This window comes from Fistularia commersonii, chromosome 2 (assembly GCF_037954325.1).
Source record: "Fistularia commersonii isolate RoL2024-O1a breed Wild chromosome 2, RoL_Fcom_v1.0, whole genome shotgun sequence".
Taxonomy (NCBI): domain Eukaryota; kingdom Metazoa; phylum Chordata; class Actinopteri; order Syngnathiformes; family Fistulariidae; genus Fistularia; species Fistularia commersonii.
Genome location: NC_141285.1, coordinates 14,584,877 through 14,612,503, shown reverse-complemented (window position 1 = coordinate 14,612,503; position 27,627 = coordinate 14,584,877). Strand labels below are relative to the sequence as shown.

The following is a 27,627-nucleotide window of genomic DNA, read 5'->3' as shown; positions in this document are numbered from 1 at the left end:
ATGAAATGCCAAGTTGCATATAAAAACATTTATTGTATGTGAAAAAAACACAAGTTGTTAATACAGAAATAATACAAACGATCATTTCAGTCAGTAAAGCAGAATGAAGAAAAACCTTTCCAATACAAAGTACAATACACTTGAATATGTTAATACCACTGCAAATCCAGGGTACACCAGATGACTTCCCTTTTATCACCTTTGTTACTTTATTTTCCTCTGAATGCCACAAAAACCAAGAATTCAACCCAGAGCATTAAAGAAGCAGACCGTGTCTTGTTAGAATAAATAAAAATATGGAAGACGAAAAAAAAAACTGTCCTGCAGTTGGAAAAAGATCATTAAACTTGGATGCTAAATTTGATGTAATAAGTTGAAAGTCCGGAAAAGTGACGATAATCACAAATTTGCAGCAATTTAAGGTAGTTTACCAAACACCCCTCTACCTAAAAATTCAAGTTATTTCTTAACATGCTTTAAGCAACTTCGTCCTCAGTCATTAACATGACCGGTAGAGTACAACACTGTAAAAACCCAAGCTCTTACACACTAACATTATTTATGCACAGCATTTCATTAATATCATTTCTTGAAAGGCAAGCAACTACTGTTCAGCTTTAGTAAAGATGTCACCAGTTATTTACCCCTTTCAACATGCAACTACATGATAATCTATGATCTATTCATTGTTTTATGAACAAAATGTTTTTTGATCAAACTAGCTGATTTTGATAAATAATTTTGCAAGGGGTCCAAATAGGATCTCCTGTCTTAAAAGTGTTCACAATGATCCTGACTATGCTGCTGGCCTCAATGGTTGCTTTTGATTATTCCTCAGATTTTAGGTTGTTTTTTATTGATCATCTGTTCAGCTTTCTTTATAATATGGCCTGAATGAGTCAAGTGTCAATTGATTATGGCCCTGAAGTAACCAATGCTCAGAAAGTCTTTTCTATCATTCCTTACGGCTGTCTGTTCCACTTGCTACTCAAAACACAAATTACATACTGTCCAAGCTTTCACTCTCTTCAAAAGACTAACACCAAACACTTAAGTGGTTTAATATCCAACTGTCCCTCCACCGACTGCATTTGCAACGGTCTTCGATATTAACAAAAATCGATGAATTGTCAGATTTAGAGTCAAGTAAATTCAGATATAACAGTCCGGACGTAAATCAGGAACTTTAAAAATATCCTCAGTGGTTAGGCCTGCCCATAATGTCAGGAGGAAAGCAGAACCCCATCCCAAATGAGAGCAAACTGAATTTGGGTCACTTTACCAGCACTGTAATCATAGCCATGGTCTTCAAGGTGACAGGAGGATATATTATTTAATGGGTGTCCTCTCTTCATCAGAGTCTGGGTGGGGGTCGTGACGGAGGGGGCCCTGGTGGCCCAGGGGGTGCACGAGTTGGGGGTGGACCTGGAGGGGCTCGTCTAACGGAAGGGGGTGCCCGTGAAGGAGGAACTGTGCGGGGTCCTCTGGATGGAGGCTTTGTACGAGGTACGGAGTTGGAGACTAGAGGTCGCTGTTCAGCGGGCGGAGGAGGAGGAGGAGGAGGAGGAGGAGGATGAGCAGTCAGAGTTGAGGGAGGGTGATGTGTCGCGCTGGGAGTGTACAGATTCATGGTATGCTCCTCATTTTTGACCCTCTGGAAATGTATACAGCGACCCTGCAAGACACACAGATGGAGTTATCGTCTCCACCGCACATGTTCATTTCAATAGTTAAGGCAACAAATTCGTACGTGATGTGAGAAAATCAACATGTGCAGGAGGATCTTGTGAGGTCAATGAACCACAGTGGTTTCTCAGTTTGGCCAGCTCTGCTGACAGAGGCACATGTGTTTCTGGCCACGGAGGCACACAGGGATGAGTCTGTCTTCGTTCCACACCTGCACCACAATAGCTGCGATGCCAGAAAAGACAGGCACTGACAAACTTAGGAGCAGGTTTGCCCGTTTCCCCGCCTCCTTTCTTGAAGAGCCCACTATGGCTTGGCCTCTCTTGATGCCGAACACAGAGATGTTTATGTGGCTCATGTGCTCGACTTGTTGGAATATAAAGAGGATTTTCTCCAAACCCACAATAGTTAACAGAGGCCCCTTAGTGTTTAACATAATTTACAAGCAGAGTAGAATGGAACGCTTCTCTTATTGTTCTCATTGATGTTTTTCTTCCTTTCTTAATTCTCTGTTCCCTGGATGGCATCCCCGGTGCATGTCTTACACACACACACACACACACACACAGGCTTGTCCTGCTCAGTCAAATTTTGAAGGATGTAGAGTAGGTCTCTGTGTCACAGACTCTTGGTGGTCTGATTATAACACCTTATTAAAGAGAGAGGCCCTAAAGTCACACAGGGGCCATTAAGAGGACCCAAGCAGCAGTGGCTTTGTGACTGAGGGGGCCGTTGTGTGAATTTGTGTATATGAGGGCTGTGTAATTGATTGGGGTCAGCCTGATAGGGGGGTTGGGGAGGTGGTGGTGGTGGTGACTGCCCTTGTCTTGTTGCCAGGCTATGGTGAAAAGGCCAGTTTGTGAGCATCAGAGCAGCAGCACAACACCAGTGAGAGCATATGGACACAATGAGAACACAAGCTCATGAATATGAGTGTGTTTGTGTGTGTGTGTGACTGTAAGCATGCCTCCACCAGAACATATGGCCTGAATGAAACCTCAACCTCATGAATAAATGGGGGAAGAGAAAGGTTAGAGAGGAGGGTGAAAGAGATCAGCAAAAACACTGAATTTCTCCCGCTTTTAGTAGATATTGTGTACAAAGACAAGCTGTGTGAGAAGCCAGTCTTGTTGTGCCTTTTGGTGTATTGTCTGTCACTGCTTTATTTCCCCTCAGCCAGTATTTACTTGGAACCCTCGACTCATTTTCGGAAAAGACAACAACCCTGATGAGCCTCCAGCATTCCTCTTTCAACTCCCTTCTCTTTCCAGGGCCCAAGACTTTGCCTTTCCCCATGAAATGCACATACAAGGCTGATAGACTGTGTTTGTCCACAGGAGAGGGATGCGTGTGCACACTTTTTGTCACCGTTATAGCAAAGAAAATGGCAGAAAGATTTGGAAGAGGATTCAATAAGACTTGACAGTTCTGCCTGTCGCCTCACATGACATTACAGCAATTCACTCACACGGGTGGGGGTGGGGGTAGGGGGGCACATAACAGTTAAGATACCTGAAATTTTACCTGCACAACTAAACTAATTCAGATTCCAGTACAATTGCCCGTTCATAGTTTGTTGGCATATCTGCAGATACTCTGAAATGTAAAAAAACAACAACCTGAGATTCAATTAAAGTTATGGTAACAGTGAACCGACTAAACCAAATTCAGCAATTTATGATTTTTATTATTTGCGGTTGTGTCTTCTCTACTGTAATTCATTAAAATATCCTTAGTGTGTGCAGCTTCCATTTTCATGCAGTGAGGTCATATGCAGTCAGCTGGTAAATGATAACATGTAAACTTTGATTTTTTTTTTAAGTTCCTCAGTGTCATTTACAAAGATCAATTCAATAGAGCTCCGTATTCCTAAAGGTAATCAAAACCATGAACTGCTCAAGTGGTGTGCATGCGAGTGTGTGTGTGTGTGAGAGGTTGTTCTCGTTTATGGCGTCTGTGTGTGAGGAAGAAGGGATGGTGTGAGCCCTCTGGTCTCTGCTGTGTGATGGGGCCATCAGTGGCATCGGACAAAAGAAGGGAATCTCCTCTGTCACAATATGGCTCGTGGCCTTTAAACTCCCCATCTGTTTGTGTGACGCTCGGCGGGGAGTGCTGACACACAACTTACAGTGACAAATGCATGCACGCACAAACACATAAACTGCACAAGGAGTGTGTGGCAGAAACTGGCAGCATGCTGATGGCCGTTTGCGGAGGAATTGGAGGAGAAAGCAGGAGAAGCCTTTCGTGGTTTAAAACTATTCAGCACATGCAGATATGCAATCAGATTTTTTTTTTGGAGATATTCACTGAAATAAAGACAGTAAGATTTTACTTGAGATTAAAATTCAATTTACAAAAAAATCCCAGCAAAAAGCCGAATCACTTTATGAGAAAAAAAAATTATGAGAAAAGTAGTGACATGTCTATGTGGAAAAAGCAATTTTGGAAAAGAAACTATTGAAAAGAACTAGAAAGTATGTTTTGTACAGAAACTTCATTGGCTTTATTTTAAACACAGACACTAAGAGTACTTTATTTTAGTGGATAACATGCTCAAATTATACTTTCCAAACAAATTTTGTCGTAAAGAAATACTTGAGAATAAATAGTAATTTATGTGCTGAAACATCTGGACTTTGAGGAGACACTTTTGTGACCGGAGTGTATTCGGAATAAAACAACATACTGATCTGGACTAGCTGAATTTCAACACAATGGGCAGACGAAAGATAATGCTGAATACTATCTCTAATATCAGCTAATCTTTCACAGTTTGTCCATTACATGAAATTTTCTTTGTGAAGGTATTAGATTGTTAAGAACATAAATTGCAAGAAAATACCTCACTGTTAGTCAGTTACTTTTTCACATATTATCACAAGTTGTCTTATTGGATCTTTGGCAAGTTAATCCAATACATTTATTAAAATGCATTAATCTAGGCTATGGAGATTCTGGTTTTTGAATTTGTTACTTTTCAAGTCTTTCTGATTTTTAAAATATCATTTGTATAAAATCAGGAACACAGACTATGTAAATGGCATATAAACTGAAGTATTCAGGGCGACTTATATGATGCTAAACCTTTTTTTTTCACACGGCTTTAGTTCATGCTGTTGGAGATAGCGGACATTATTCTTGATTGACATTGTCGTCTTTTACGTCTGATCAGGCGATTAACGGAAATTTGGTCTCAGTGGTCACAAAAGTGCCTCCCCTCCCTTTCTTTCTATCTGAGGAGTACCATTTAATTTTCCTTGGGTAATGATGCATGAAGAGAGTTGTGGGGGTCATTGTCAAGCATCTCTGTGAACCATGAACCCACACAAAGTGGCTGACAAAGAGTCACGAAACTTTTGGCCTGACAAAGATGAACTGTGCTGCTTCGGAAAAAAAAATAATCAAAAATGCAAACTGGGGCCAAGACACTGAAGACAACCAACTTTATGGGCTGAACATACAGCAGACACACACTGCTGTACAGTGAAGATGAATTGTACTATTTAAGGAACAAATCAATACATTTTTCAATGATGGGGCTTCATCTATTAAACTGACAATAAAACCATTTACACCAGAGCAGATGTTTCACCATGGCAGCCAGTTTGATGATGAAAACATGTCTATGGCATTATGGGATTCATTTTATTGGGTCACGGTTAGATAACAGTGGCCGCTCTCATCATTCTATCTAGTACACAATGATGTTATGGTACTGGACTTTCCAGCGGGGAATATAATTTAGTGGTACAAGGTGTTATTAAATATATACACTGTACATACTGTATATACATATAATGCTGCATACATAGTGACCCTGAATGCCCCTCAGGGACAAATAAAGTTTCTCTGACTCTCTGACAACATCAGTTGATTCAATGAATAGTTGAAAATATGCATGTAAAATGGCAAGTGCAGCTGGTTTATAAATCCTTTCATAAAGGATCAGCAGGCGTCATAAGCAATGATGTTTTTGAATTGGTAGGAAGTCAATGGTCATGGCTGTTCTAGAGTTGTACAAAGATAATCAGTAAAATATATATGAAATAAAAAAAAAATTAAAAAAACGCCTGAAATTGCTGTTGATGTCACAGGCCTTTTTTGTTCTTCATGGTCATATTTTTTGCATGAATGACTTTGAGGCAGAGAGGGAATCTGTAACTTGACTGGAAAATGCTGGAAACATTGAGAACAGTGCAGAAGGGCACAATATTCCTTGTGCTCACACAATGGCAGCTTTCATGAACAGAGTATCAGTAGCTCATTCACTGACACCATGTGTGTGTGCATGTGTGTGTGTGTGTGTATGTCTGCCTGATCAGCAAATCAGTTACTGTTGGAATTTTCTGTCTGGTTAGATAAAAACACAATGGCTAAGTTCTCCTCAAGTTTCTGAAGATATTTATAAATGAGGATACTTCATGTTTGTTTGTCTTTAACCATTAAAATATTTCTCTTTTGTATTGTTTAATGATAATTGTTTTTTTGGAAGGGAAATGCAGCCTCAGGGCGCCACGGGTCAGTCTCTCCCTGAGCCGGTCCCAAGCCCGGATGAATGCAGAGGGTTGTGTTAGGAAGGGCATCCAGTGTAAAACTTTTGCCAAAACCAAACATGTGAATAAAACCTAATAATCTCATACCTGATCGTTTGAGGCCCAGATTAACAACAACCGCCATTGGTACCATGACCTATAGGGTACCAGTGGAAATTGGGCTAATGTGGATCAAAGAAGGAGAAGAGGAAGGCATGCTAAGAAGCAGAGAGAGAAGAGGAAAGGCAAGAGTCTGGGACTGAGAGTAGGGACTTTGAATATTGGGACGATGATAAGAAAAGGTAGAGAGTTGGTCCAGCAGAGAAGGAAGGTGGATATACTGTGTGTCCAGGAGACCAGGGGGAAAGAAATTAAGGCTAGAAGCTTAGGAGCAGGTTGTGCTATCATGGTACTGACAGAAAGAGAAATGGAGTAAGAGTTATCCAGGAGGAGGAGATCATTAGAAATGTTCTGGAGGTGATGCTCAATGTTGTTAGTGGCTACGCCCCATAGGCGGGATGTGAGTTTGAGAAGAAGTTCTAGAATGAGTTAGATGAAGTAATACAGAACATACTGAGAAATGAGACAGTAGTAATTGGTGCAGACTTCAATGGGCATGTTGGTGCAGGCAATAGAGGGGATGAAGAAGTGATGGGCAGATATGGTATCCAGGATAGGAATGCAGAGGGACAGATGGTGGTAGACTTTGCAAAAAGGATGGAAATGGCTGCAGTGAACACTTTTTTTCCAGAAAAGACGGGAGCATAGGGTAACTTATAAGAGCGGAAGTAGGAGTATGCACATAGACTACATCTTGTATAGATGAGGTAACCTGAAAGAGAGCAATGATTGCAAAGTAGTTGTCGGTGAGAATGTAGCCAAACAGCATAGGCTGGTGGTTTATAGGATGACTGCTGACAAGGAAGATCAAGAGGACAAAGGCAGAGCAGAGGGCAAAGCGGTGGAAGCTGAAAAGGGAGGAGTGTTGTGTGGTTTTCAGGGAGGAGTTGAGAAGGGCTCTGGGTGGTCAGGGAGAGCTTCCAGATGACTGGACAACTACAGCTAATGTTATCAGGAAGACAGGTAGGAGAGTACTTGGTGTATCGGCTAGATGGAAAGTAGATAAGTAGACTTGGTGGTGGAATGAAGAAGGGCAGGATTATATAGTAATAATAATTAATCCTTTATTAATCGCTTGTGGGGAAATTCATTCCCTGCAATTAACCCATCATGGATGACCCATGAGCAGTAGGCTGCCGAAACAGAAAACAGACAGGAGTACGGGGAGATTCAGTGTAAGGTAAAGATAGAGGTAGCAAAGGCAAAACAAAGGGCATATGATGACTGATATGGTGATGATTGTACGCTCGGCTGGACAGGAAGGCAAATTTCACAACTGGATTTGCTGTACAGGTGGCATCCTATCACAGTTTCATGCTGGCATTCACTGAGCTCCTGAAGGAGACCCATTCTTTCACAAATGTTCATAAAAACAAGTCTGCAAGCGGAGGTGCTTTATTTTTTACATCCGTGGCCATGGAAGTGGTTGGAACACCTGATTCCCATTATTTGGATGGGTGAGCGAATACTTTTGGCCATATAGTGTAATTATTAACACTAATATCAAATATTGTGTATAACATAGATTGATGTAGTTGAAGGAAAATAACCAACATCTGCATCAGTTGAGTTACAATTGTTGCAACTGTAAAAGCCCAAGTCTGAACATTCGGGAGAAAAACTTGAGAGACGGCCTCATGTAACACTCCGAAATCACCCTTTTTTAGGAGGTCAATACTGTAGTTGGCATATATAAGCTTTAATTTTTGTCTCATGTTAGAAAAGCACAAAGAATTGTTTTGTCATTAAAAATCGCAATTTTTAACACATATTTTAGCCTTCTGGCGCAGCCATTATTTTACTTGTGCAATGCATGCTAGGTTGATGGATGGACACAGGTTGTACGTGTTAACTTTGGCTCAGTATGGTACAGTATAACTAAGCTGATGGACTGACCTAGGCGGGTGAAAGAGCTTACGGGTGCTGCTATTATTAAACGAACATTAAGCCAAATGGCTTGCCTACACTTTTCTTTCACAAGCATACAAAAGGTGCTCGGGAAACGAGTGAAAGCTTGCACAAATGCCACAGGCAGGAGACGCTGGATGTTTTCCAGTGAGAATGTCAACAACCCACGACTGCAAGTAAGCTGACGACGGAAGACCGGGCACCATCATGGAGGATGCTGACGAGAAGTCACCCGGCAAGTCAGCACAGGCCCCCTAAGTCTACAGCTAACAGTGGATGACAAAAAGTGGAGCTCCTAGCAACTGGCGCTCTCTCTCTGTTAGCATAGCAATGCAGTTGCAACACTCACACCAGTGACTTTTGCTGACTTTTGCCTCTCTGTGTCTTTATTCGTCTTCACTTTGAAGCTCATTCTGACTTACTTCAGCATTATCCTCCTCGCTCGCACCTCTCGCGTTCAAATGCGAAGGGTTGCACAGATGAAATGTTTTTGTACTGTACGATAAAATGGATGGGACTGAGCCCAGTCCAACCTAGGGATGTCACGACCCAGACAGCATTGCGACGTGAACAACAGTTGCGGCCTATAAATTTTTATTTACAATTTTAAACAAACTAAGATATATTAAGAGATTTTATCATCATTTTCATGTAGCTGGTACAAATATTGATCAAATAGGACAATGACATCTTGGTAACCTTTAAACATCACTTTTTTTTTGGAACCATGCATAAATGTTCATGTCTCTCTCAGACATGTGTTTTCTTGTAGCTTGTCATGCAGTGTTAGAGGGAGCGGTTCTTACCCACAATTGCCCAAATGGCATACACTCATTGTTTTCAAACATTTTGGCACCTGCTTTTGGTCCAGACATTCTGATTTGTGTTTAAAATTAGTCCAGTTTGCAGGAAGACTCACCTGATCTCCGGGCTGCGGCCTCATGAGAGATACCTGATCATAACCTCTTCTGAACAGAGCCCACAGAGCATCGAGCTTCCCCTGGGGGTAAACACATGCAGAAATAGTGAATTAAGTCACATTAAAATTAGATCTTCTTTAAAGCAATTCACATTATCTTTAAAGAAAAAAAAGTCACACCTTAATGGGTGTGTACCACTTCCTCTGCTGTGGGTGGTGACGGGGAGGTTTGCGGGGTTTGGGCTCATAAGGTTCAAATTCTTGCTCTGGCATCTTAACAACTGCATTTTTAGGCTTGTCCAGCTTTGCACCCTCCTCTGTTGAGCCCTTCTCCCCCCATCGTACCTAGGAAAGACAAAAATTGTCCTTGAGCTTGAATTTGAAAATGAATCGTGTGAAGTTAATCAATTCATAAGGGTTGAAAGTGTTACTACCTCCATACGCTTGATACCACCGACTCCCCGTCCACCATAGTAAGAAGCATCAACCGTGGGCCATCTTTTTTTGGGCATCCCATCATCATCATCTGACTCCTTTTGAGAAAAATCTCAAATAAATGACATGGATCAGAATTTCCATAAAAAAACACTACTACAATCTATTATCAAAATATTGTGAATGTCACATTCATCATAGTCATGTACAGTAGCTGCTTTTGTTTGCACAGACAAGTGTTTCTTGTAGAGGGTAACTTACAGGCTCCGGAGGAGGAGGTGGAGGAGGTTCTTTGATTACCTAAAGAGTAAAAAGAACCCAAGTAATTTTATTTGTTTTCACTTTCAGTGCAATCTCTTTTCAAGTCATTAATAAAACTTGGTCCTTGTAAGGGAGAATCCCAATTTCAGTGGGGCCAGGTGCGCAACAATAACAATCTGTTGTGTAACACTGTTCAGGAATGTGGCTCTGCAAAGGAAATGGTAGTCTTGGCAAATCTCCTGCAACTTCAAGAACTTCCAAGAACAAGACAGTAATTTGTCTGAGCAGGATGACGGCCTTTCAACAGAACAATATCGACATAGAAAGTCTAATTTTCTCAAGGACATTCTGGAGAAAAGTCATACAGAAAAGGCAACAGAGACATATTGAGACTGAATCAAAACCTGGCCGTTGTTTAGGAAGGAGGCAATATCGGTAAACCAAATTAGGCCCAATAGAGGACTGTGCAGTACACCCTTTGAGATTGGTAGAACTTCTGACTTTACATCTTCACATAAGAACTCAATGAAGTACTCAAGTTTATACTTACCACAGTGCAGCAGAGAGGCCAGAACCACCACATCAACAGCAAAGCCAACAGCAAGAAGACCACCAGCAGCGAAATCAATACGATGGTGCCGTCAAACTGCATTCAAAATAAAGAATGAGTGGACCATAATTGAACTGACAATGGACAACGGAGAAAAGAAAAAGGGACAAGAAAAAGTGAAACTGAAAACCCAAGTACTCACAGCCTCCTCTGATGACAGACACAACAGAGGAGACATCAAAGAAGAGAAGAAGACTAGAGAAAACGAAAATGTTTGGAAAAGACACTAGTGTTTATTCGGAGACCACAGCAAGCCAGAGGTTAGTATCATCACCTGCTGCTGTGATAATGCGAATACTGTGTAATATGTACTTACACATTCAGTAGTAGTGATGTGAACAGAGCTGGTGATGTAGGAGAGGCCCTCATTCATGCTCACCTGCAGGTAGACCACCCTGCAAAACAATGAGACCCATGACAGATCCACACACTGATGGTTTTCGTCTTGGCTCCTGTGCTTGCCTGAACTGGTACCAACATTCCTTCACGTGATCATTCTGTATTGGGAGTTTTAAAAGTCAAAAAACATGCTGACACAGACAAAAACCTAAGTTTAACAGTCTAGAAAAGTTCCCTTAACACGGAAAGACAAGAAAAATTCTATTTGGGTCAGACCTGACCTTCTAAAGTAAAAACAAAAAGAACCAAATTAGAGCTATAGCAACAGCTCTCTGTATGGTTATACAAGGCTTGGTAATAAGAGATATATATTTTATGTGATAATAGTATTGTTTTTTAACATCAACATCCAAGAAGGACGACATTGTTTCGTTTTGTAAAGTCATTTATAGAGGTCCTAACAGAGAGACCTAAACAGGAGAGCCTGGGAGGGCGAGATACAGTAGACAGCTGGATTGTAGTTGTATGATTCAAAAAAAAAAGGACTGGAGAAAGACTTCTTGTGCTGTTCTTATGGTTTAGAAGGGGGAAGGGGCGATCAAATACAAGAGGGACATTGAGGTCTGGGTTTAGATTTAAGGAGGGCCCGACAGGGGGAGGTCAGTGCAAGGTGGGGGTGGGGGGCTGAAGAGAGGAAACAGATAGTGGGGGATGGTTGACAGAGGTCCTTTCCTTGTCTACATCCTTTATCTCTTTCACTCCCTTCAAAAACACACTTCGGCCCCGAACTTCAGTTTCTCATTCACTGCCACTGTTTCCACCCCCCTTTATGCCGCAGCATACTTCTGCAGCTTTTCTCATAACTTGTGGCAGAGCAGGTGCCCCTCGTACATTCCTCTTCTCTTGCCCCCCCCCGCTTTTTCAAATCATATGGTCCACCCTCCTCTCAGGCAGGCAGGGTAAACAGTGCTATCAGCTCCTCTCTGACAGCGAGATCTCTGCCCCTATCAATCATCATCTCAACACTATATATGTCTTTGCCCTGTGTCTGTATGTGTGTGCGTATGTGTATGCAGGACGGAGGGAGCTGCAACCGGAAGGATAGCAGTCAACACAGATTTGTGTGAAAGCAGCGTCAATGAGTTCATAATATTCGACAAGGATTGGTTGGAGGTGAATGAGGGTCTTCTTGGGTGTTGAGGTGATACTGGATGCTGTAGTTCCAACAGATTTGGAATTTTAACCTTAACACCCACAAATCGGAAACAGCGCCACCAATCTAACTCTAATAGGTTGCAGGGATTTATAGGGCAGCTACAAACATCATATTAATTGCTGATTGGCTGATTTTCCACAATGTCAAGGGACGGGAGACGTCTTTCTCTTTAGCCGCATGGTTCATTGTGTTGCTTGTGAAGGGCTATCTTAAACCTGCAGAGCCATGTGCAGCCAAAGCATTGCGGGTTCCCAAACCGCAGCCACGGTCTTGCTTAGTGTCCGCGTTTTCTTTTTAAATACAGCATGGAAATTGGTAAGCCAGACTACTGAAGGAGCTGTGGTTTGTTGCAGAGTGGATTCATTGCACCCTTATGCAAGCAACAGGATTTGCATGTTTGATTTGAAATCAAACCGACCAAGCAGACAGAAAAACTGCAAAATATATTCACTGAAAAGGAAAAAAGAAGGCTAAGCTCCGATGGACCTGTTCTTCAGTGAATTTGAAATTGGTCATACATGCAAAGTTGAGCTCCCCTTACCTGGCACTCAGGGTGTTTGAAACCCCTGACCCAATGTCTTTCTGCGACAAGGAAAAATGGCTTCATTTGGCCTCGGTGGAATGCACAATGATGCACCTTGGCCTGATCTGCTTTCAGATATAGCAGCCCCATGATGGTTTAAGAGAAAATCAGATATTTTGATCACAGTGTTTGCTGATAAAAGTGCTAGGTTCAATTTGTCGAATTTCGATTTAACCCTTCTACTTTTTACGAACAGAAAAGCTCAATTTTTGTAGTCACGTTCTCCCATCTGCATCCTCTCTACCTTAACATCGTCCCTAAATAAACCAAATGCTCCATGGCCGATATGGGTCTTTGACAAATGCCTTTGCTGCCTTATAGGATGGGAGTAAGGCAATACCACTCGAGCATGTACAAGAGAAATATAGTGAAGCGTGTCACAGAATCTTATATCTTCCTGCAGCCTCAGTGTGAAAAGAAAATTACTATTTCTCTATCTCAGAGGAGCTCAAATCGCGCAAGAAATCTGAGTGACAGCAACAAGACAGATGATGACTTGAGGGTGTCTGAAGCTGTAGGCTGGAGTATATAATTATGCACAGGACTGGTGGCAGAAGGGACAGGCAGGCTGCTGGGGCTCGGTCCTCTTGGAGCTCAGCCCTCAGTATCGTGCTTTTTGGCCCTCGAGAAACTTCTACTTTAAACCTCCCACAGGAAAGACAGAATCCCTCAGAGGAAACTTTACACTGCCCGGCCGACCCCGCTCACACTTTCTGTCTCTCAAGTGTCAGACAGTGATTCGGATACATCAAACACACGCAAATCCAGAAACACATACACACATTGTCACACACACACACACACACACACACAAATAGGCAGTTGCGACGGTCCTCTCCAGGAGGCTCTCATTAAGTCGTGTTCCTGGGCTCTACTCTTGTTGTCCCCTTGTGATTGGTGTCTGGCTTCGTTAGCCGTGACAAACACTGATTGATCACAGACACTCAATGACTTTGGCCCTAATTTCTTCAAGGACAGCAGTCTTGTGTGTTCACATCACATCAAACTTATATGCAGTTGGAAAAGATCTGGCCACTTAGTTTTCACGGGATTCATGGAAAGATACAATGAGAGAGTTCTAACCAGGTAGGGAACTACAGGAGATGTGCGGCTTACCTCCCTACTTCCTCAATAACAGGAGCAGGACAGAGGAGGAAGGTATCCTGGATCCCAGTTGGTCTTTCATCTGCATTGCCAAGAACAAAAATCCAATTTTAAGCAGTTGGTTCTCAAATCCTTGGCTCCCGAAATAAGTACAAGACTAAGTATCCTATCCAATTTTTAGTAATTTTCCCTGAAAATGTTGGACATTTCTTGCTCCAGGTGATTTCTCAGAGTTTTTTTTAGCATTTCATTAGATTCATCTTCAGATTTAGATGGTTTTAGCATTATCTAATTTCTTCCTTGTCTTTATGTGTGTTTAGCTAATTTCCAGGTATTTGTTTGCAACTCTAATACTCATACAATTATACGAAAAGATGTAGTAAGCAGATTGTCTGTTTTTTTTATTTGATATGAAATTTGGCTCCAAAAAGCTATTTATCTATTTTTTTTTTTATTATTATTTATTCTAAGCTATTTGTTATTTACTTTTCATTACATACATAAGGCTAAGCAAAATGCCAAGATTGGTCAAATATTAATTTTGTAGGGCAATTTAGTATATCAGGAAGCATACAGAAGAAGCCCTATGCTTCATTATTTCCAACCTTTTAAATATTTACTTAACCTAATTATTCAGCATCTGAATGCTTGTGATGAAAGTAATCACTAACTTACCCAAAGTGTGTGTATCATTCAGCTTGAAGCTACAGAGGACCTGATCGATGTTTCTAGCGTTGAGAAACCCATTGCCTCTCACCACCACCTGGAAACTCTCTGAGAAAGGGAGAGAGAGAAGAAAGAAGGTATCTTTAATAGCTGTCAGGGGCATTCATCCCTTATAACATTGAAATGTGTTCCTACAAAATTCTTGTCAATTATTTGTTGTTGAAAAGGGTGAATTTTGAAAGAAAATATAAAAACAGTAACAGAAAATCTCTTCCTGTCAGACGCTCAGAAGTAGAGATGTGTGCATGCCTCATTACGGTTTGTTTATATCTGTGTGCTTGTGCGTGTATGTGTGGAAAGGCCATAATATGCTTGAATGATGCTAATGCTAAAAGTGCTTCTATTCAGAAATATCTCACTGTGAGCCATAGCCAGGACGTGTGAGCGCCTGTGTGTGTGTGTCTTTGACCTTTACTTTTCCCCAGGCACAGTTAAAGCGCGCTGACAGCAGCTTGCCAGGATATGCTGGAGTTTCTATGTGGCTGCTACCCAGCATATGTTAGGGAGCAGCGGAAAAACACTTGCTTGAAAATACGCCTGCAGGTCTAACATACAGCACAGTACTGTCAGAGTAGCTCTGACCTTACCTATTGAACCACGTGTGTGTGTGTCTGCATGGGACTGAGGACATATTTATTAAGCACTGTCTTTGTCTTCTTTCTGAAGAATGTGTAGGAGGGCAAATGCATGTGACTGCAAGTGTGTGCACGTGTGCGTCATGCGTGTGTGTTTGTGTGTGTGTGGATTACGTGTAAATGTATGTGGTTTATGTGCACTGCTTTCCTCTCGTGTTGTTCCGTCTAATAGAACAGAACACTCTCCACACCTTTAACATTTAAAGCTCCAGCGTGAAGATCACTGGACAAAAACATGACAGGGTGTGGGTGAATATGTGGCAGCACTTTTTAAAAGGTCAAAGCAGCTACAATGAAAAGCCATGAATACAGACATACAGCACTTAAGCTGAGCAGAGAAAATACACACTAATCTGTATCTGTGTATCTGTGATAACTCAGTATCGTTGTTTTGCTACATAAATGCTAAAGTGGATGGAGGTAAGAATTTCCTTTTGGTAAGAAAAGCAATGGTATATAAGAACAACGTAAAGTGAAATTGGGGTATCATTAACTAAGAATAGGTGATGAACATGTAAAACATTATGTAGTTAGTTACTTTTTAGTATGGGTTATTGCATAACAGTCAGTACTATACATGATTTGTCTCAAAGATACAGTATATGCAGCCTCAAGACAACCATCCCCTGTGTCGGTGAATGGGAGGGGTATCCTTATTTAAATGTATGCAGTCATTTCCAACATGTCCAGACTGTGTATCATTCGTAAGCTAGCTTCTTAGTACCCTCCCCACACACAAATGCACACACACACACACACACACACATGATTAGCCACATAGTTTTATCGTGTTGGGATCTTTGTCTCTTCCTTCATTTTGCTTCCTGCAATTATAAAATTCCTCTGCAAAAATCAGGTCCCCATGACTGAGATGGTATGGTCTAATTTTCAGGACTTGTGGTTTATGTGGTCTGCATCTAGAAGCTGTGTAGAGACAAACACACACACTCCTACACACACACACACACACACACACGCACACACACACACACACACACACACACACACATGCACACACACTGCTGGCAGCTTAACAAAGATTTTTTTTCGCATGAACTGGGGTGTATTTTTCAGGTCAATTATATTTGTTATGATATAAAGCTTGGGGTTTTATGCATAATAAAGACAAAAAAAAAACAATCAGACCTTCAAATTTGGATTTATTCCTTTCTTTGCAAGATACATGTATCAGTTTGTAGAACAAACTATAAATAAATTGTAATGTAAAATACCAAATAAAAAACTTTTGATATCCAGCTCATTTAAAGCATTTAACCCACCTAACATTTCAAATGTTCAAAATCTGACACTTAAATTTGTTGCCTTTTTACATACATATCTGTACACTTTTGGGTAAACAGCAGATACAACAGATATTCTTGCATTTAGTGTTGTCATTCATCAATTAATAAATAACGCAGACAATGAAGAAGTTAAAGATGATCAAACCCATTGTCTAATCACATAGGGATTAGATTGGTTTCCACAGACACACGCACACACACACACACACACACACACACACGCACACACACACACACACACACACACACACACACGGGTGAAAAGGTCACTGCTGTCAGACACATGGTGGGAAGGGACTGGTGGTGCCCTGCTTACTTGTACACGGCATATGCTGCTGCCCTCTCCACTGCAATCTGCCTGTCTCTCTGGTGCCATATGTCTGTTTACATCTTCACCTGAATGCTTGACAAGAATTACGTTGGTGTCCACATGAACACGTGTCTTGTGTGCATATGACTAAGTGCTTGTTTGTGTGTGCGTGTGTGTGTGTGTGTGTGCAGAGTTAAAAAAATGGGGTATGCCTTGTCCGAATAACAGCTCTTCAATCACATTAGTGCGACGGGACAGTGAAGGGCAGGGAGGGGCAAAGGAGGAAGAAACAGCAGGGAAGAAAGGGTCAGACGTTAATGAAAGCAGCAATCTCTGCTGTCATGTTAGATCTAAGGGCCAAACTCTCACTGTCCTCTCGGTGTGTGTGTGTGTGCATGCGTGTGTATGTGAAATCGCTGCTGTCATGTCTGATAGTGCAGCCCAATGTTCACTGTTCAGTCTGATGGCCTGTTTGCAGGCAGCTCGGCCTGGTCACTTCACATCAGTGTGAGGGACATGTGTGTACATGGACTTGAAGATACGTGTTCATGTACGTACACTAACTGAGGAACATTCATGCATGTGCTTATCTAAAGCCACTACATTATGTGACTGTGGCTAAAACAGAGTCAGACAGCCATAGTAATGATATTATATGTTGACATGGCAGAAGTAGCATGCTGACTGATAGTTTGTGAATCCCATTTTTCAGTAGTATATTGGGACTTAAATGATAATTATCTTTGATGATACATATGTGATATATCACACAGGGTGAAATATATAAAAAGCCTCCTGACGGTTGTTGTAGTCCATTTTTTCATCTTGCAAAGCCCTAAATATACAGCAGCAACAAATGATTGTTTTCATTACTTATTATTCTGTTGATATCTCTCTCCATTAACTTAATAATTTGAGCTTCAAATTTTCAAAAATGGATAGAAGTGTAAAAAGGACACTGACGGAAAAGAAAACGAAGAACTATTAAAACTTGCTTTGAAATTAGAAACATTTCTAGAATTTTCTCTTTTCAGTGCCACACACTGAATCAACAGTCAAAATTATAAGCAAAAATGTGACAAGTATTTTTTGAGGTCTATATAAAATAGGAATATGTTGTCCTTAAAAGATATTATTTCCACTGAGCCAAATTTGACAACACAGGAAACAATACACAACGCAGATAAATCCTGACCCTTCATTAATTAGTCAAGATTTAAGTCTTAGTCGAAGTGCATCCTTGGTTTCTTAGTTCACTGACCATTAGGCCACTCATCAATCGAATAATAAATGAAGCTGTTGAATGGTATTTGGGCTCATGTCCAGTGACAGAGAGCGAACCTGAGACTAATTATTGGTCAAGGACAACTGCTATTTTTTGTCCTCACTGTTCCTCTTATGTCCTCGCCTCTCCTTTCTCCCCCTTCCTCCCTCCTTCCGTCTCCTCTCCTCCATATACCATAATAGATGTTAACCTCATTGGCTTTCCTGGTAGCACTCTCTTAAGTGAGTTCTAATAAGGTCATGTCATGGCTCATCCATCCTCTCGGACATGCATAAAGGCTTATTCACCGTCTCACTGAGCATTCTCTGTCTTTTACTTCCATAAACTGCTTTTCAAGGCCAGAGAACTGAGGTTAAGTAGAGGCTGAAAAAGCCAGAATGGCTATTTAGCATCTATGATGTGGCAAACTAGGCCAGAGAGGCAGCCATGCTTAAAGATTCATGGCTAATTCTGCTGACCCCCCCCCCCCCCCACCCTCCCACCCCCCTTCACTGCACACATGCTGGGCTGAAGCGGCTATGCTAATTTCCCCAGGCCGTGGATGACAATACGCTCTCTGTCACGCCGCGGTCATAAGCGTTGATGCGATTACTCAACTTCATGTTCCACTTCAGAGGCTTTACATGGCTGTCATCTGATGCAATCACACACATGGTAATTGTATAGCGTCTCAGCAGGGGGTGGGGACCTCCTGCTCGACACCTCTTACCTCCTGCACACACACTGGACGGCTCGGCTGCTAAAATCTCAATGCAGGACTTCTTGATGATCTGGACAATACCATAAAAAAAGATTAAAAAACACAAACATAACATAATAAAACAATATGATTTATTGCATTCTGTCTCTTGGTAATTGTGTGGTATATTTATGTCATACCGAGTCAATGATTCCCCTGAGGGCTTGGAAGCCTCCCCACACAGGAAACACATGTTCCACAGTGTCTGCAATGGTAGCAAGCTAGAAAAACATGCACACATAAAATATTATATTTGCTCTGTAACAAGTATATTTATCTTCAGTATCATTCTGGGGAGCCTACCTGGGTCTGGTTAAATTCTTTGACCCCTACACAGTAAACGCTGGCGCCCAATGACCTAGCCCTCTGAGCCTGTGAGCCAAGAAAAAATAAACAAAGATTTAGGAAGCATATGGAGCACCCAGAGGTCTAAAAGGGATGTTTACATCCCTGAAACAGGACATAGGCTTCATTAAAAGGACATTAGTTCAGAAGACATCAATCACATGCACATTGTCACATCATCATTTTGGTTCGATACTATTTTGCTTTATGGGACTTTGTCGATTCACTTTAGTGAAAAAGCAATGCAATGCAGGGTGGTTTACCAAAGCTGTGCAATTTATCAATGTATATTTTTTCCCAGAATATTGAGCATCTCAATGGATGTTCTATATCCATCCATCCATCCATCCATCCATCCATCCATCCATCCATCCATCCATCCATCCATCCATCCATCCATCCATCCATCCATCCATCCAAATGAATCATCTTTACATTACATTATCCAGAGATCATGAATGGATTAATGAAGAATTACCGGTACATTACAAACATAATTTGTGACAAATTTTTTGGAACATGACCTAAAGATTACCTGTAAACTGTGGACTATGTTGGTTAAAAACATCATGTTTTCTTGTAACAATAATATATTTTCTGAAATAATATACTTACATGAACAGACTGTTTAAAATTTCCTGATGGATGACTGATATAATACTGATAACCAGTAAGAAGCTTCTGAATATGATGGTATTTGATGATTTATCATGATGTGAACCACACCCTTTGCCAACCCACAATGTGTTTATTACAAAACTGCTGCTGTCCTAGTTAAAAGGCAATTGGAGTGAAAAGTATTCAAGTTGAAGTTGAAGTATGAAATGTTTCTCTCAAAAGGTGAACCCACTTGGCAGAGAAGAGTAGTGGGGATACAAAAGGTATACAGAGAATTGATAGGGAGTACAGGAAAACTTTCCTAATATAATCCTGGCATCTCACCTCCCGCTGAGCTGTGTCAAACTGCCACTCATTCAGCTCCCCATCCGTCAGTGCAATGATGATGCTGGCTGTTCCTGTTGATCATGTACATTTCAGGGCACTTGTAGCAAATGTTTCAAAAAATGTTAAAATTAAGTATTGCAAGACTGTTTACCATAGTTCTCATGATATATCTGTGCATTAGCCTGCAAACACAGAGAGGCTGTTAAATATTTCAGGAATCTGCAACAGGTTCAATTTTCTAAATAGGAAAGACTATAAAGTTAGATAATCTGAACACCAGCATCATTTTTATTGCTTGGTTTGGTGATCAGGCATCATGGAAGAGGTTGAAGTAGTGAGCAAATGGCTGATATTTTTATTTTGATTTCAATCACCTCTTATGCCTGACGTCAATTTGAATCATCAGATTCTTAAAAAACAGGATTTGTTTATTATCAAAGCCTTTTAATTGCTTGACTAGCTGATGCATTTATTAGTGGATATGAAAAACGAAAACCCAACATAAATCAACTTTACCATTTGTAATCCTAAATTCATAAGTGTGTCTCCTCCTGGAATTACTTGCTTTAGGGCCTTCAGTCCATCATCTATGGCTTTCCTGTGGGATAAACAACCGAACAGCCCCAAAAAATGACAATGGAAATGCTGGAAAAGACAAATGGTCTGATTATGACAAATAAAAGTGAGTAGGGAGGAGACAGTTCCTGTTGCGTGACAGGCAGGTGGTTGTTCCAGTTTTGAAAACAGGGAAATGGTTGGTGTCCTTCCACTGCAGAGGAATCATTCAGTCAGGGATCTACCTGGGGAAGGAATTCGACTAGATCCCACAGGATGTTGTCCACGGGGACTGCAATTGGTGTGTGTGATACTGCCATCTTTGTAACATGGCTTCTAAGAGCTGCGTGCAGCATGTTTTTCACATAAATCTTGTTTCTGGTACAAGCCGGCCTCTGCCAGGGTTGCCATTTATGACAGATTTTGTTTGGAGGGACCTCGAGGGTGCTAACGGGGGGGAGAGATAGTGATGCATTGGAGGGATTTAATATTTCATCTGGCAAGGAAAAGCCTTACGGGTCCTCTAATTATAGTTGAAATGCATTACTACCTGCAGGGACACCTGGGTTGACTTACTCAACCTGCTGCAGAAACCAGCCAGCCCTGCACAAGTGGTCCACATCAGATGAATGACACACAGAGTGATTAGAGCTGACAGGTAATTATTTTATTACCTACATCACGTGTTTTACCACCTTTTTGAACAAGTTGCTTCCTTGCATGTGATGTAGGGTCTGTTTTTTGCCATTATCTTTTATTTATTTTTAATATCTGGGAGTTGTCCTCATAATTTAATTGTGTCGTCCTGCACAGAATTGGATTGTCAGCAAAGTTTATCTTGTTTCGGAAGCTTTATCTGATGTTACAGATTTAATTACCACAATCATTTGAAAGACAAGGCTAGAGTGATTATATGGTTGAGAGTTTGGGGTAACTAAACTCCCATCCATCCATCCATCTTCTGCCATTTATCCTGCACTCAGGCGGGGTACGCCCTGGACTGGTTGCCATATATAGACAAACAGCCATACACTCCCATTTTTCTCTTTTTAATTCATCGGTGCTAAATGACTCAAGTTCAATTGAAATTCATAATTTTATTTTTTTATTTAGTAATCAAATGTCAGTTGACTGAACGAAAGCTTACCCTTCCTTTAGTTTTTTGACAGGTAGGCATTGTGCAATAAATGATCTGTGGCCTGCCAGTAGCTATCCTCACGCTGTCACAAATCCTCCAACTCTCAACAAGTAATCTTTCATACAAGGGCCAAAGGGAATCAACCACCAAATTCTGTTCAACCATCTATCATTTAAGACTTGTGGAAATCTGACATGTTGCAAAGAGTACGGATGGACACATTGTGCACAATGGACCCTACTGTTTTTAATTGATACATTTATTTCCCATTGATAAGATTCCCCTCCAGTGCTACACCCAAAGAGTTTTCTGTTTTATTCTCAGAATTTTTGCTAACTTGGGGAATTTTTTGGGCCAGGTTTTGTCCATGAACATCTGCCAGTTTTCATATTTGATTGAAAAACAAGGATCTATACAAATAATTATATATACGTTTCTCTCTCAATCACATGAGTTTAAGGAATACTGGCATTGTATTGTCTGTGCCCTATTCCTCAGAGAGGACAAGAGGGGACAGGTGGAGACACATCACTGCGTAACTTAAGACAGCAGATTCAATCTTATTTCTCTTACCTGTTCTCAGTAAGTTTCATGATGATTTTTCCTTGTGAAGAGAACACTATGAAGGACATTCTCAACATGGGGCTGTAAACACAGTTGTTACACATTAATACAGACGAAGCAGAAATAGCAAGGTTGAAATCCATGTCTATAATGTTTAAGGTCCTCTATTAATGTTCTGTAATCATTTGGCAGCCTCATTGATATGTTTCTCTCCTCTGCTTATCTAGCCATGTCTAACAATTCTAATAAAAATCAATCTCAGTGTGTCCATGCTGTACAATGAATGTACCTGATAAATTTCTCTGCCAGCTGCTCCACAAATGAGTAAATCTCTATCCAGTGATTTTTAACACTTCCCGACCTGAAAACCACAAAAACAAAACAAATTATAATGAAAAACATTCTTTCAAAATGAGACCAATAACTTATAATATACTGCAACCAATACATCATAAACAGTGTAACAGAAAAACAGACATGGACTTCGGTTTAAGTGATTATGGTTGGACCATTTTAAGCAGACAAAAAAGATCTTTGAAAATGTATTTCATGCATTTTGATTGGCAATGACAATTATGGTGTGAAGATATACTCTGGCTTAGCCCAAATCCTTTTCATTGGCTAACGCTCCTGCAACCTTCAGACTGCTCGCAAAAAGAGGTGGCACTTGCAGAATTTGGTCACCTAGTAAAACCTTCGCCTAGGAGAGAGGCTGCTATTTATTACATCATCTGCAACCAACAAAAGTACAGAACAAACACAACAGTGCTTGTTAAGGCCTCACCACTCTGGGGTTTTTTTGGACCTACACAAATATAGATTCTTACAAAGGGGAATAAACGTGACCGATTGTTGATTAAGTGGCAAATGTGGTTGATTGTTTATGAGGAGGGTGAGCAATGGACAATGAACAATTACAAAAGGACTTTTTAAACCAAACATCGATTACATAAATGACCTCCATTGCCAGAGCAATACATACAACACATAGATCACTGCAATGATACTGAAGTGGCAAAGTGAGGGAGACAATATTTCCACCAAGCAGAATGGAAGAGTTGCAACTATATCTGGTGATTGAGACCATTCTCAGGGGATGAAATTTCGACATGATGCCAACTTGGGTAGCATCATATTTTACAGTATGATTTGGCATTGTGACATTACAGCCTGTTTTGTGTGATGGGCAGAGAAAATATTAACAGGACATTTTCAACATTTAATCAGATTTTGTGACTTTCTTGAAGAAACTTTTGATCGTCAAATTGAACAGGAATTTTGCAAAAAGAAGCCACAACCTGTCTGCAAAGAAAGCATGGCCTTGTGGAGCTGTGGGGGTGACATGCATGAAGTCATGCTGTTGAAAGGTCTTTAAAATGGGCGTTAGGGAAAAAAAGCAAAGAAATTTTGAGGAAGATAGACCTTTCGTACTTCAGAGGAAAAAAGCACTATTGTGGTCCACAAACAGGAGCTTCTTCAAAGCACATCTGTAACATAAACATCCTCATGTTATGATTTTTATCTGACCAATGGTCACATTCCATTACAGTAGACTGTAAACTGTTGGTGGTGGGAGCTGCTGCTCTGCCCACTGCTATGTTTGTAAATGATAGTCCCCTTAATGAAGCTCAATCCCAGGGGGCTGCTAATGGGGGCTAATTGCTGCTGGGCCAGGGGGTTAAGGTTAGACAGAGACAGATGTAGCAGTCTGCCTCAAGCAGCAACCATGCAGTCGGCAGTTGGCCTGTGTGTCGCTGTGTGTGCTGTACTGCTGCTTGTGTGTGTGTGTGTATGCGTGTGTCTGTGTGTGTGTGAGTGTGAGGGGGACCAGATGGTTGCAGTGAGCACAGACAGTCTTACAACAGGTTGGGGGTCTGCAGAGTGAAAAGACTGTGACATGAACAACAGAGGGATGCTGAAGTAACACTCAGCGGGGGAGAAATTTGAGTGTGAGTGTCTATTGAAGGATGCAATGACTTCAAACAGAAAAGTTACACTGAGCTCAACAGAGGGTGGTTCCTGAAGTGTGTAATAAGGTCATAAAGACAAAGAAAGAGTGAGCACATTCGATTCATGAGGGCTCTTTCGTGCCTCCTAGTTAACTAGCCGCTTCCTGCTCAGCTTATCTTTTCCCTGTGAATGATGAAAAGGATAATGTCCTGTTAGAGGAGGAGTTTACAAAAGTTACAAAACACATTTCTTCTTCTACCTCACATTTAATCTGCTTTAAATGGAATATTTGGTGGAATGTGCTGGAGGGATAATGAAGTTAGACATTGCTCAAAAAAGAAAATAGAGCTCATCACATGTTCTTATTCTCTGACACAAATAAGCAGCAAACTTTGTTTGTTTTTTGTGTAGTGGGTCATTTTAACAACTGAACGATCTGAAATAAACAAACAAACAAACAAACAAACAAACAAACAAATAAATAAATAGGGGGAGAAAAAAAAACTAATTAGAGATTCTCAAACACTGGGGTGTATGTAATGCATTTACTGTACTTCTGTTGGCGGTAAAAAACATTGTTATTTGGTTGTTGACCAATACACACACACACACACATGCGTCATTTCATTGGGTGTTTCTAATGTTCTTGACTCTCAAAGTACAATCCCAACAACATGAAAAAGTCATGGAGAGCTTGTTTAAAATGTAATCATGTAAAATAATCTGACACTGGTGTGGGACATGCAATTGGGAAGGAAGCACACTCTAAGACTACCCTAGAACATACCCAAAGACATTTAATTCACTGCAGTTCAGTGGATTTATGTTAAATTAAATGGTGTTATATGATAACGTGTCTAACATCACATTTCAAGAATGAGTCTCCATTTTCCCACCTGCATAATTTTACAATTCAAGGCAGAATCTGTGTTGGACCAAATTTACCATTTAATTTGCTTAAAAACAAATGCCAGGACAAACACTACTTGCCCTATTTGAGGTTCAACAGACACAGAGGAGGACAGAGCCTGGTATTTTGTGCGAGTCTGACTGAATATAGAGGCTGATGGTGCTCAATTTATTTTAGTAAGCATTTTGGCTGCAGAGAGCCTACTAGTAGGGCTCATGTAAAAATCTGGGAGAAAAAAAAGATTTGAAGATCTTAGGTTATCTCCCGGTAGAGCTGATATTAGGTCTTCGCTTGGCATTTAAATGTTAAAAAAGAGCCAATAACTTGGTCACATCTGAGAAAAAAAGAGCAGCAGCCTCCTGGAGGCCTGCTGTGGGATTCTGATCCAGATGCTTCCATACGGGTGTACCGGAGATTTGGCCAAGCGTGACATGCTGCGCTCCCCAGGCTTATCCTAAACTTTTTCATGCAAAGGGTAAAGATTAAAAGAATGACTGACAGATGCCTCCCTGGACATCTGAAAGATCGCCACACGTGCTGAAACCTCAGTGAAATGTCGCTTACATGGCTTCTGGGTGGATTCCACTTGTGGATGAGGACATCCAAAATCCTGTTTAAAGATGGTTCACTAGCTTTACAAAATGCTTTAAAAGAGGAAAAAAAAACATAACTCCTCTTTTTCTTTACACGCACAGTGGTCTTCAAAAGTGTGTGTTTTTTTTCGCAAGGCACAGTTGAACGCATTGCTTTACCTGTCCTGTTTTGACATGTTCCACTGCTCTATGTCGATATGCATTATCTCGCCGGGCAAACTGAGACAAGATATGACAAAAATGTCAATTATAATGTTTTTGCAGATTCCGGACAGCCAGGGCTGTTAAGTCTGCAGATCACGCAGGAAAAACAAGTAAAGCTCAGCCAAAGGAAAAAAAACAACTCACTAATCCTATAACACTAAACCTCCACTACTATGTGATTCAGATAAATAGTTGTATTTATCCTCTTATATAGCTGCAGGGTTTAATGTGATGCTTTTGTCCTCTGTAGCCCACACATTTTCAAAGACAGGTCACTGTTAATGGTAGAAACCGGGTTCCTGATGACATTTTGTCTTTTATTCACACGGGTCTCCCGTTCAAACTGGGCTTTGTCTGACATCCGCCTCTCACACACCTCAGTTCCAGTCATGGCTTTGAGACAAATTTGGAAAAAAAAAAAAAAAAGAAAAAAGGAGAAAACTAAATCAGTGCCAAGTCAAAGATGATGGTTCTGGCAAGATTTCTAGAGTTTCAGATGTACCACTTTATGAAGCACGTGAGAACAATGTTACTGGTGTGTCACCCTGGTGTCTATGGGATATTCACATCCTGCCGTACGACAAAAGAAGCAGAGCCCCTTCCTCTGGACACATGAAGATTCAGGAGAGTGAAACAATCCCCGGGCCGAGGGGCCGAGAAGCTGCTTTGGGGCCAGCCTGAGCAGCTGTGTCCGCAGGCGTGACGGGCCTGAAACTCTATCTCATCCTGCTCGCCCTGCCCAGCCCACATCCCATCACATCCCCTGGCCAAAGGAGGGGGGTCTTCTTTCACCTCCCAGCTAAAGGAACAAGGAGACCCACACTCCCAATAATAGCAGTCTACTTCAGAAGAACACTATTGGGGGCCCTATTTGGGAAATTTGTACCAAAAAGAATAATTACATAATTGAGATTTTTGAAGGTCGTGGGGGGTATTTGAGAGTGTGATACACACACATATTTCTTATTTTACAAAGTCAATCTGTTCTCCTGTGATAGTTGCAACCAGCCCGGACTCACCGCCGATGGGCTGCGCGTTTCCAACGCGCTTGGCTGTCGTTGCTTGGCAATGCGCGGCCGGGAGAAAGTAACAAAGCCGTAAATAACCGCGGACACTCACTTGTCCAGAACAAAGTAGAGGTCGAAGGCGCCCTGACAGGACCTCTCCTCCTCCTCCTCCTCGTTCTCCGCCTCCTCCTCCCCCCGTCGCTGTCCGTCCACCGACAAGACCAGGATGAAAATCCACAGCAGAAGCAAAGCGAGGAACGTGGAAGTGTGCGTCCTCGCCATCTTTCCCCGGCCCGAACAGACCGCCGGCAGGCACTCGGAAACTACCGCTGGTCTTCACATCTTTCTCTGCGGTTATTCGACTCTGGGGGTGAAAGGGGGGGGAGTTGGAAGTCGCTCGGTCCGCGAATCGTGTCGTTCCGGCGGGGCAGGTCAAGCGCACTGAGCCTTCCGTCTTCGCCCACAACCCGGCTTGGAGGAAGAAAAAAAGGAAAGAGTGGGATCGAGGCAGGGCCGGATGAAGGAGAGGAGCGACACCCGAGGACAGACTCAACACTCTGCCCCCCCCTTCTCCTTTAAAATCAGGGAAACCCCCCGTAAAAGCAATTTCGGGAAAGTTCTCATGTATAAAAAAAAACAAATGTTATTACTCTCTTCTAATTCGGCTCAAGAACAACCCAAGTGACGTTGCATTATGAAAA

The 27,627-nt window shown here is 41.4% G+C and overlaps 1 protein-coding gene across 1 annotated transcript; it reads right to left on the bottom strand.

Annotated features, from left to right (window-relative positions):
• Positions 1-13: 13 nt before the first annotated feature.
• On the bottom strand, positions 14-27,396 carry antxr1d (ANTXR cell adhesion molecule 1d). Its single transcript, XM_086169365.1, has 18 exons — positions 27,039-27,396; positions 22,552-22,623; positions 22,272-22,343; positions 20,522-20,603; positions 20,157-20,187; positions 20,003-20,076; positions 19,019-19,087; positions 18,856-18,936; positions 18,686-18,746; positions 14,392-14,490; positions 13,729-13,798; positions 10,791-10,869; positions 10,415-10,510; positions 9,865-9,903; positions 9,603-9,701; positions 9,349-9,513; positions 9,169-9,249; positions 14-1,675 (listed from the first exon to the last, which is right to left on the bottom strand). The coding sequence occupies exons 1-18, from the start codon at positions 27,206-27,208 to the stop codon at positions 1,355-1,357; spliced, it is 1,761 nt and encodes a 586-aa protein (XP_086025491.1). The 5' UTR covers positions 27,209-27,396; the 3' UTR covers positions 14-1,354.
• Between the last annotated feature and the right edge of the window lie 231 nt (positions 27,397-27,627).